The following is an 11,710-nucleotide window of genomic DNA, read 5'->3' on the forward strand; positions in this document are numbered from 1 at the left end:
GTACTGCCCCCCCCTGCTTTATACTGTGTATTCCCTGCGCCGTGTACTGCCCCCCCCTGCTTTATACTGTGTATTCCCCGTGCCGTGTACTGCCCCCCCCGCTATATACTGTGTATTCCCCGTGCCGTGTACTGCCCCCCCCTGCTTTATACTGTGTATTCCCCGTGACGCTCACATGCTATCCGTTCTATATCTGCAGTTTCTGTAATTCCTGCTCCCGGCTGTAGCGTCCGCTCACCTCTACGCACGGCTCGCACCGACGTGTTACACGCCATCGCGTTACACGCCATCACTTACAATACAACATAAATAAAATCTAGATCGCTCCCTGCTGCAGCTTCCACGCACGCCGTCCCTTTAATGCCCCCCCCTCCTTACAGCCCATGAAAAAGCCCTAAATCATTTACGGGCAGTCCGGCGTGGGCTCCATGTTCCTGGCGTGTAACGGGGTTCCTGTACATTCATCGCACGTACTGCGTTCTCTGCCTGGGGGGTAATTATGAGTTTCCAGAGTTATTTTGCAGCTTAAAATACAGTAAAAAAAAAAACATAATAGAAACAAAATGTATTAAAGAAACAAAAGGAGAGGCCGGCGAGTCCCCCGCGGGGGTAGAGTCCGCAGCACTCCTCGCGCAGGTTTTATTCTTTCTTTACTTCTTTTCTTGCATTTTTGCCATTTCTGAAAAACAGGATTTAAAAGTCAGTGTTTTTGCCTTAAATTACGCAGGGGAGGTCGTTACGAAAAGCAGGGGGTCGGATCTTTATGGCTCGGCTGTGACAGAGGATAACCAGAGCCGCGGAGTTGTTATTATTAGTATCGCCGCAGAGCGTTGCACCGCTGTACGCGACCTCGTTTATTACGCGCAGAACCATACGTTACGTTCGAGGTCCTGGCGGGAATCTTCACACCCCGGACCAAGCATAAAACAATTACATCGAGTGGAACTGCACCTTAAGCAGGGAAGGAGCAGGTGCTGGATGACTTTTTGGAAAATTCATTGTTTTTTACAGATTATAAATGAAAGTTAAATTTGGGATCATTCAGATTTTTGGGTGAAATGAAGCTTTTTTTTTTTCTGTGTTTAAAGTGCAAAAAGTTTAACAAATTCCCAGCTTTCCCGGCCGCATTACCGGCTTGCGCTCATTGACCGGATTTCCCAGCGCGTCTCACCGTAGGACTGCGCCTTTGGCGGCGGCGGCCGGTTCCCGTCGGGGTTGGCTTCGCACGCCGCCGGGCTGTGCAGGGTCGAGTTCTCGATGTCCATCCCGACCAGCAGCGTCATGAAGTCGACGACCGTGTCGATGTTCTGGCCGTTTGCCGCCGCGTCCTTCAGGGCGCACACAACGCTCAGCCGGCCGAAGGAGCGCAGCTCGGAGACGTTGGCGCGCAGGAAGAGGATGAGGACGTTGAGGTCGTTGAGCGGGCAGCCCAGCATCTTGTTGGTGAGAAGGTCGAAGGCCGGCAGCATCTCGTAGACGTCGAGGAACGGTTTGTCCCAGCGGAACAGTTTGCTCAGATTGTAAACGATGAGCGGCAGCAGCAGGATGTAGACGGCCGCGTTGGCCACGCTGACGATCTGGAACACGGACAGCGACACAAACTTGCAGTTGACATAGGGAGACGCGGGGGTCTCGGCGCTCAGGAAGCCCCCTTTTACGTGACAGTTGAACTCGTCTTGGTAGAAGACGGTGAGGTGGAAGGCGGCCAGGTAGGCGCAGGTGCCGAGGATGATCGCCAGCAGCAGGACGTGGCGCAGGAGGTAAGCGAACGCCAGGCGATGGGAGCGCTGCTTGCAGGACAGATATCTCTCCAGGAGCGGGAACTCGAAGTATCTCACGTGGCGCGCGCTGCAAGAGAAAACACGCGGCTTTAACGCGGAGCGCACGGGGCACACAGGACATTAAACACGGAGGCACACGGGACACGCGACGAGACATTAAACACGGAGACACACGGGACATGCGACGAGACATTAAACACGGAACGCGCGCTGCAAGAGAACACGGAGCTCGCAGGGCACGCGGGACACAAGACGTTAAACACGGAGGCACACAGGACACGCAACAAGACATTAAACACGGAGCGCGCGGGGCCCGCGGGGAGACATGAAACGCGCTCACCTTCTGATCTCCTCCCAGAAGAGCGCGGGGTCGGCCGACGTCCGGTGCGAGTCCAGCAGGTGCTGCACCAGCCGGATGGATCGGTTATAAGATTTATCCAATTCATCCACGATGAACGTCAGATCGGTGGAGAGCGAAGACCGGGAGACGTATTTCCAGAGAGCGGCGGGGATGTACATCGCCACGGAAACCAGCAGCAATATATAAGGGTACACCTGGGGGGGTGAAAGATGTAATGTATGCGGCGCGTGAAACCCCCCCACGCCCCACAGTATGGGATTCGGGGCATTATTCGCTTCATTGTGTACAGAGTGCGGCCGTCGTTAATAATTTAACGTTTCAAATAATCACCTTATGGACCCACAACGATCGCTCCGAGGGGCCGCCGGCCGCCGTGACCTCGTGGTGCCGCAGGGAATGCCAGCAATGCTTCTCCACGTACTGAACGTGCTTCTCCGACAGGTTACCGGGGGGGAAACAGAGCACCTGGGGGCCTGAAACCCAAACCAAGCGCGTTATACATCATACAGGGCCCCGGCTCCCTGCTTTATCTATACATTATACAGGGGCCGGTCACTGATTAATCTATACATTATACAGGGGGCCGGTCACTGATTTATCTATACATTATACAGGGGCCGGTCACTGATTAATCTATACATTATACAGGGGGCCGGTCACTGATTTATCTATACATTATACAGGGGGTCCAGTCACTGATTTATCTATACATTATACAGGGGGCCGGTCACTGATTTATCTATACATTATACAGGGGCCGGTCACTGATTTATCTATACACTATACAGGGGCCGGTCACTGATTTATCTATACATTATACAGGGGGCCGGTCACTGATTTATCTATACATTATACAGGGGGCCAGTCACTGATTTATCTATACATTATACAGGGGCCGGGTAACTGATTTATCCATACATTATACAGGGGGCCGGTCACTGATTTATCTATACATTATACAGGGGCCGGTCACTGATTAATCTATACATTATACAGGGGGCCGGTCACTGATTTATCTATACATTATACAGGGGGTCCAGTCACTGATTTATCTATACATTATACAGGGGGTCCAGTCACTGATTTATCTATACATTATACAGGGGGCCGGTCACTGATTTATCTATACATTATACAGGGGCCGGTCACTGATTTATCTATACATTATACAGGGGGCCGGTCACTGATTTATCTATACACTATACAGGGGGTCCGGTCACTGATTTATCTATACATTATACAGGGGGCCGGTCACTGATTTATCTATACATTATACAGGGGGCCAGTCACTGATTTATCTATACATTATACAGGGGCCGGTCACTGATTTATCTATACATTATACAGGGGGCCGGTCACTGATTTATCTATACACTATACAGGGGGTCCGGTCACTGATTTATCTATACATTATACAGGGGGCCGGTCACTGATTTATCTATACATTATACAGGGGGCCAGTCACTGATTTATCTATACATTATACAGGGGCCGGGTAACTGATTTATCCATACATTATACAGGGGGCCGGTCACTGATTTATCCATACATTATACAGGGGGCCGGTCACTGATTTATCTATACATTATACAGGGGCCGGGTAACTGATTTATCCATACATTACACAGGGGGCCGGTCACTGATTTATCCATACATTATACAGGGGGCCGGTCACTGATTTATCTATACATTATACAGGGGTCTGCCGGTAATATACTCTGCTGGGTACAGGGTCCCTGTATGTTACCGTTGGTGATTTCTCGAGCGAACGCCAGCGAGACCAGCAGCAGAGGGAGGCCGATGGACACGAGTTTAATGATCCGGTCCAGGGGTAATTCCAGGCGCAGGCGCTTCTTGTTTGGAGGGTTGGATTCCGGCAGCAAAGAATCCGAGAGCATGTACTCCGCCGCTCTCTGTGCCAGCGACATATTGATGGGAAATCCAGAAAAACGAAGTGAGAAATGAGACTGAATCCCCAAAAAGCCTCCGGACAGTCGGACCCCACGAGTGATGCTCTGCGGCCGAGGCTCGGGGGCTTTATATGCCGAGGGGATCGTTTTCTAAATATAAAGCCCTTTATGTACCAAAATTGTAGGATGGGATTCAAATCGAGCGAAGGTTGGTACAGATCGTCCCGTTTACTGCGTCATTTACCGACCACGAAGCCCCAATTACAGAACGCCTGTGGCCTGGGCCGCCCGGCGGGATTAATTACAGGGCTGGCTGCTCTAAATAAAACTTTTAATTAGGATCTGAAGAAAACCCCCACCGCCCGGCGGCCGATCGCTGACATGAATCGCCTGTCCGGGTGCCGGCCGCTTGCTATAAATTGTTTGCAGGTTTTACCCCCGAGTGTCATTTTAAGGAGGTTTTGGACGTTTTTAGATGAACGGGGTCGGTGAGCGTCAATAAACAGAATTCGCTCCTGAATTAGTTTGTGTTTCTCCGGGGAACGAGACGTTCTTTCTATCCGCTGCGGATTTAACATCGGGGGCTTTTGTTTAGAATTTCGCTGCATTTTCAGGGCTTTTGGTAAAGACGACTTCACCCCCAATACACATACATTCACACACTCATACTCACACACACACACTCATACTAACACACACGCACATTCATACACGCATGCTAACACTAACTCACATTCACACACTCATACTAACACACACGCACATTCACACACTCATACTAACACATTCACACATTCACACACTCATACTCACACGCACATTCACACACTCATACTCACACACACTCATACTAACACACACACACATTCATACACGCATGCTAACACTAACTCACATTCACACACTCATACTAACACACACGCACATTCACACACTCATACTCACACGCACATTCACACACTCATACTCACACACACTCATACTAACACACACGCACATTCATACACGCATGCTAACACACACGCACATTCACACACTCATACTAACACTAACTCACACACACACACTCATACTAACACACACACACGCACATTCACACATGCTCACACACTTACACATACTCTCTCATCTTAACACACACACTCGCTCTCTCATCACACCCTTACCGCCTGGAGCCTTTCTAGCTGCACACACTATGCAAGTAGCCAGGCTATTACTGCAGGGGTCCCAACTTTGGGGATAAATCTGTCCGATGCACTTCGGGATAATGACGCGCATGCACCTCTTATCTGTAAATCCTCTGTATTTTTTGCAGCAGCTGCTCAAGACAATTGGGCAAAGTGCAAAATCTAGAGCAATCACCATAGCAACCAATGGAATGGTCCTCCAGATTGCTAAAGTTGTTTTTTCTTTTAAATTGCCCCAAAATACCCTTGCACGGGGCATGTACCACTCACATCTGCCGACACCTGCATTCGGAGCTCCCTTCTGCCCCAGATCTCGGCAGGAAACCGTTTAACCCTTTAAGTGCCAAAGGAGTAACAATGCAGCGTTCAGGGTTAAATGGCTGATCCCGTGTATTTACCCCTCGTGTGGATTCTCTATTCCTGACATTTATCCGGAAAGAAGCCTGCGGGGAGGACACTTAAACACGACTGGGGCTCGCAAGGCTCTAAAATAAAACTTGTGGACAGCGGCGGGTGAAATTCCTGAGTAACCGTGACCTGCCGTGTACTCGGCGGGGTCCGGGACGTGCGCCAATCCCACAGGGGCCGCAAAAAATAAAATAAAAAAATCAGTGGAACAAGTCGGAGCGAAAACGTATCAGCGACCCGATACAGGATTCAGATTCTACTCCATGCATGTTTAATACCCTCACTGTATTACCCTCTACCACTTCTTCTGGGAGGCAGCTCCACCTATCCACCACCCCACGATGCCCCAGCCAATGCGCTGTTAACACTGCCTGGAATCCGCGGGACGTTCCCTGGCGGGGGGATCACTAACCAGCGATGCGTTCTGGCCTCGTATGACCCGCCGGCCGACCAGATACAGAAAAGGCACCGGAGACAAAATAATTTGGTAAAAAATGTAATGACCCCCGGTCGCTTTTATAAAATCCATTTCTTACAACCAAAGTTTAGAAGACAGAAGCCCCGTATATAATCTGCGAGTAACAGTAACGTATAGAATGTATAAGGTATATGACGACACATTAACCCCCGCGGTGCAGAGAGGCGACTCCAGCGGAATTTCTTCATTTTTTGGATTAACGATGAGTTTGTGGTTTTTTTCCTGATATAATTTTTTACTTTAGAGAAGACAATCGATAAATGGATCCAGTAAGTAAGATTTTACCCAGAGCGACGCTCATTTATTCCGCCCCTTAAGCGAAGTAGAAATCCCAGCGACGTCTTGTTTGGCTTCGCAGAAAGAAATAATCATTTCCAGCAGAGGATTTTCTCAAAATGCGTAATTTTGGCTTTTTCACAAATATTTTAGGAAGAGGGGCGCGGGGAGCTTCCCGTCGGCGCTGTATATAGGGCAGGCTTTGTACTCGCATGGCCAGTCCGCCCAGGCGTAGCGGACGGCAGAGACCCGCGAACATCCTTTAAAGCGGACGGTGACCACCCTGGGGGACGCGGAGCGCAGAGCGGCCGGAGACCACCGGAGAGAATCCTCTGCATTCTCATCCCCGGCGCAAAACACCTGCCGGCAAAAAAATGAACATTTTTCATAAAAGCAACAAGTTTGAATTTTACCGGCATTTTCCACATTAACCCTTTTGTAGAAGAGACAGAGAGAGGAGAGGAGAGAAAGGGAGAGAGAGAGAGGGAGAGAGAGAAGTTCCTACTTATTGGACCGTTTGATTGGTTGCTATGGTGATAAGACCCTCTTTCACCAGTTTTTAATCGGCCCGTTTCCGTACCTCGAAGATGGTGTCGCTGGGGTGGGTCACCAGGAGATTCTGGTCGAACGTTATGTTGATGTAGGACCCCGCGTAGTCCACGACCATCGCCCGCGGGAACGGCCCCTGGAACGGCAGCTTCTTCTCCCCGTAGGCGACGGCTCGGGCCCCCAGGAAGAGTCTGTACGCGACGGTCTGTTTATCCCGGGGATGAACGCTGCGGGGGGAGACGGATCGATGGGACGGACATCCGGGGGGAGACCCCCAGAGTAACGGGAGACGATAAACACCTCGGCTGACACATCCTTCCGCGCTCATGTGGGGGCTACTGGGGTGTGAATTTGGGGTGTTCTGCGTGTATATTTTGGGGTGTCACGCTCGTGTTGTATATTTGGGGTGTTCTGCGTGTATATTTTGGGGTGTCACGCTCGTGTTGTATATTTGGGGTGTTCTGCGTGTATATTTTGGGGTGTCACATTTGTGTTGTATTTTTGGGGCGTCACGCTCGTGTTGTATATTTTGGGGTGTCACTTGTGTTTAATTGGGGTGTTCTGTCCGTATATTTTGGGGTGTTATGCTTGTATATGTTGATGGGTTCTGCCCGTAGGGTATATTTTGGGATGTCACGCTCGTGTTGTATATTTGGGGTGTTCTGTGCGTATATTTTGGGGTGTCACACTTGCGTTGTATAATTGGGATGTTCTGTGTGTATATTTTGGGGTGTTCTCGTATATTTCGGGGGGGGGTCACGCTCGTGCTGTATAATTGGGGTGTTCTGTGCGTATATATTTTGGGGTGTCACGCGCGTGTTGTATATTGGGGGTGTTCTGTGCGTATATATTTTGGGGTGTTCTGTGCGTATATATTTTGGGGTGTCATGCGCGTGTTGTATATTTGGGGTGTTCTGTGCGTATATATTTTGGGGTGTTCTGTGCGTATATATTTTGGGGTGTCACGCGCGTGTTGTATATTTGGGGTGTTCTGTGCGTATATATTTTGGGGTGTCACGCGCGTGTTGTATATTTGGGGTGTTCTGTGCGTATATATTTTGGGGTGTTCTGTGCGTATATATTTTGGGGTGTCATGCGCGTGTTGTATATTTGGGGTGTTCTGTGCGTATATATTTTGGGGTGTTCTGTGCGTATATATTTTGGGGTGTCACGTGCGTGTTGTATATTTGGGGTGTTCTGTGCGTATATTTTTGGGTGTTCTCGTATATTTCGGGGTGCCACGCTCCTGTTGTATAGTTTGGGGTGTTCTGTGCATATATATTTTGGGGTGCTCTGCTTGTATATGTTGAGGGGTTCTGCCCCTATGCTATATTTCGGAGTGCCCCGCTCACACAGCATAGATAAATACGTGCCTTCCGTACGGAGACTGCTCGTCCCCGAGGTCCATCGCCACGGCCATGAAGGTGTTGGCCATCCTGGGATTGGGCGCGTAGCCGTAGTCGGCCGTCTGGTGCCAGCGTATCGCGGGGTACATATCGTGCGGTTTGCTCTTCTGATAGGTCGACAGCTGGAATACATCAGATATCCATCACGCCGAGGTCCCACGCCTTCAATACAGGACCACAAGTGGCTTCAGGGGATGATGAGAATTGTAGTTCATTAAACGCTGGCGCTGCTGGTGGCCGATAAACGAATCAGCGCCAAATCACAGTACTGGACGGGGGGGGGGAAGACTCGGCAGCGGGCGGGGGGGCGGAGACTCGGCAGCGGGGGGGGCGGAGACTCGGCAGCAGGCAGGGAGGAGTGACGACTCGGCAGTATTCTGAGGTCAGCACGTTATCGCTCCCACTGGGGTTAAATAAAACGATCCCTCTGGGCAGCTGGAGCTCCCACCGGAAATCCACCCAACGATTTATTTCACTACCTGAACGAAGCCGAAGGGAAAGTCTCTTCCGGTTTGGCCCCCGGAGCCCTCGTGGAACGATCGCCTCCAGTCATCGATGAGCGCTGGGAAGGTGCAGTTATAGAGGTCGGGGTTCGTCACAGTGTTCTGCTCCCCTGCGAGGAGACAAAGCATGTTCTAGGTTCCGTTACGTTCCGCTCCCTACAAGCGCTCTCCTCTCACCTTGATACCAAACGGCTCCTTTGATGGTCATATTGAGCAGGGGATGGATCATCGCGTTCCACAGGACGGAGTAGTCGCACGGCCCCGCCAACATTCCGGGAAAATAGAACCTGCAGATAGATAACCCGTTATCTGACACGTCAATCAACTGCACACGATACAGGCAGGGAGCGGAACCATGGGTTCTAGACTGCATGTTCCTATAAGACGTTCCAGTTCTATTGAGGTTACTTTAGGTGACTCAATACGTACAGAGAGAGAGAGAGAGAGAGAGAGAGACGAGGGGAATGGTCTTAGATTCAGGAGCCGTATGTCTATCCCATTCATGTTTAATACCCTCACTCTATTACCCTCTACCACCTCTGCTGGGAGGCTGTTCTACCCATCTACCACCCTCTTCATTTTGTGTGACCGTGGCCCATTGTTATATTAAGGAATATTTTACCTGTTCTTGCCCCACTCAGGATCTCCCCGCAGGCCGCAGTGTGACAGAGCTCTCCGCGAGGACCAGGCTTCCACCGGCGTCCCCCCCCAAACCGACTCCACCAATCCTATCGGATACTTCAGCCGGTGAAACAAATGGCGGCCAAACAGCTCAGCAGACCGCCGAGAAATAGGTAAAATCCCCCTGTCCGAGGTTACCTTATTGCCAACCGGAAGCAGAAACATCAGGCAAATGATGCGATTATCAGGAAAACACCTTAATACCGTTATACGAACCCCGACCGTCTCTTACTGGGGGTCGGCGCCGACCACGGCAAATCCACCTTGACCAGATCCTCCAGCTCCACCTGCGACGTCTCCAGGGCGGCGGTGAAGAGCCGGACGTGAGGGAAATGAGGGGCTTTCTTCAGCTCTTTGCTGGCGTTGAATATCTGATTAATGACAGGGTCTGCGGTTACGGGGGTCATAAATACCCCAGGAACCGAGTGAACTTATTTACACAGGGGGCATTTAATTTGCCCCGTATCTACACAAAAGAGCTTTCCTGCACAAGAAGGAGAGAAAAACATGGCAAGTATATAAATTGGGAAAGAGACGATGGCTCCGGGTGAGAGCCGGGGGCAGGCGTGGGCCAGAGAAGGAGCAGGAGGGCAGGCGTGGGCCGGGGAAGGAGCAGGAGGGCAGGAGTGGGCCGGGGAAGGAGCAGGAGGGCAGGCGTGGGCCGGGGAAGGAGCAGGCGTGGGCCGGGGCAGGCGTGGGCCGGGGAAGGGGCAGGAGGGCTCATGTTTTTGGTTCTTCTGGTCCCCATTTTTTGCAACTTGTAGTTCCACCCACAGCCACAAGAGGCATCCAGGAATAAGGTTTATGGATGGCATTTCCTCCTGTGCTGGATCCGTCCCAAGCTGCCCCTATGGGATCATTATGCTATAACTGCGATAACTGCGGTACCTGCGAGACGGTCATCTCCATATTACTCTGCCCCCCGCACAGCCAAACGTCGCCAAACAGAACGTCCTCCAGGGTGATGTTCTCTACTTTTTTATCATAATAGTGATGAGCGACCAAGCGATACGGACCCCCGGGGGCCACGGGGTCCAAGAGGACCTTCCACACCCCAACATCACCTGCAGGAGAGAATCAGGATGAGACGGCGGGAACGATGCACCATGTGACCAGCCAACGGGAGAGACCCCCGTCCCCGTGTCCTGCGGGGGGGAGAGAGACCCCCGGCCCCATGGGGGAGAGAGACCCCCAGCCCCGTGGGGGAGAGACCCCCGGCCCCATGTCCCGCGGGGGAGAGAGACCCCCAGGCCCGTGGGGGAGAGAGACCCGCAGCCCCGTGGGGGAGAGAGACCCCCAGCCCCATGTCCCGCGGGGGGAGAGAGACCCCCGGCCCCGTGGGGGAAAGGCCCCCGGCCCTGTGGGGGGGAGAGAGACCCCCGGCCCGTGTTACCTTTTACGGAGGCCGTGTTTTTGGAGAGAGCGTCCCGTGCTTTGTAGAGAGACACGGTCACCGTGGCCCCCACTTCCCCGTAACCCCAGACCGAGGCCCGAGACGGCGCCATCTGCAGCACCATGTGATCGCCATAATACGACGCAAATCGGAACGTGGAACCTGCGGCAGAGAAATATTATTTACATTGTAACAGAAACAGACCGGCGATTATACTATACGGGGAATTAATTAGATATATTATAGGGAGGAGACCGCCGAGGTTTCAGTCTTAAGAGCAGACACAGCCTGGGTGCGTCTGGTTTAATACATCACGTCGCGCATGGTGATGTCATAACCCGCTTTGGGACTTTTCATCTGTTATGAAATGGGTTCTCTCCTCCGCAGGAAAAACACCCCATAACATAGAAAGGGGACCCAAATAAAACGTCGACCGTGCGCGCCTGGGGCCCCGAATCCCGTACCATTCGTTTTTATTATTAAACCGGCCCTCGGAGCCCCAGGAATCCCAGAGCAGCCACTGGCAGCATTTCACGAGAGTCACGGGACACGGACCGGTGAGAACGGAGCAGCCCCCGAGACCTCGGCAATGAGACCTGGGCAATGAGACGCCAACCACGGAGGGTTGGGGAGAGAACGGCAGGAACCCGGATTGGCCCTTTGCCCAGAGGTGCGGAGGGGCGTTAGAGAACAGCAGGATCCAGATTGGCCCTTTGCCACGGGGGGCGGAGGGCCGATGGGAGAATGGGGAGCATCCGGATTGGCCCTTTGCCAAGT

At 51.9% G+C, this 11,710-nt stretch overlaps 2 protein-coding genes across 2 annotated transcripts; both read right to left on the bottom strand.

The window, feature by feature from the left end:
- Positions 1-1,127: 1,127 nt before the first annotated feature.
- Positions 1,128-4,070, bottom strand: LOC149271635 (pannexin-3-like). The gene is made up of 4 exons (XM_089507253.1): positions 3,890-4,070; positions 2,473-2,615; positions 2,122-2,336; positions 1,128-1,848 (listed from the first exon to the last, which is right to left on the bottom strand). The coding sequence occupies exons 1-4, from the start codon at positions 4,068-4,070 to the stop codon at positions 1,128-1,130; spliced, it is 1,260 nt and encodes a 419-aa protein (XP_089363379.1).
- A 2,469-nt stretch (positions 4,071-6,539) lies between these two features.
- Positions 6,540-11,096, bottom strand: LOC149271636 (sialate O-acetylesterase-like). The gene is given in 10 exon segments (XM_089507254.1): positions 6,540-6,761; positions 6,982-7,177; positions 8,324-8,478; positions 8,836-8,969; positions 9,037-9,146; positions 9,482-9,633; positions 9,635-9,678; positions 9,773-9,911; positions 10,429-10,604; positions 10,934-11,096. Coding segments are annotated over 10 exon segments (1,452 nt in total). The 5' UTR covers positions 11,058-11,096.
- Positions 11,097-11,710: the final 614 nt, after the last annotated feature.

The sequence above is a fragment of the Sceloporus occidentalis genome, unplaced genomic scaffold (genome assembly GCF_023333645.1).
Source record: "Sceloporus occidentalis isolate IW3139 unplaced genomic scaffold, rSceOcc1.0.p SCAF_481, whole genome shotgun sequence".
Taxonomy (NCBI): domain Eukaryota; kingdom Metazoa; phylum Chordata; class Lepidosauria; order Squamata; family Phrynosomatidae; genus Sceloporus; species Sceloporus occidentalis.

Coding starts and splice junctions, on each gene's coding strand:
- LOC149271635 (XM_089507253.1), bottom strand. CDS start 4,070: ATGTCGCTGGCACAGAGAGCGGCGGAGTACATGCTCTCGGATTCTTTG. Junction 2,337..2,472: donor GATCGTTGTGGGTCCATAAG/GTGATTATTTGA, acceptor TCACCCCCCCAG/GTGTACCCTTATATATTGCT. Junction 1,849..2,121: donor TTCTGGGAGGAGATCAGAAG/GTGAGCGCGTTT, acceptor TTTCTCTTGCAG/CGCGCGCCACGTGAGATACT.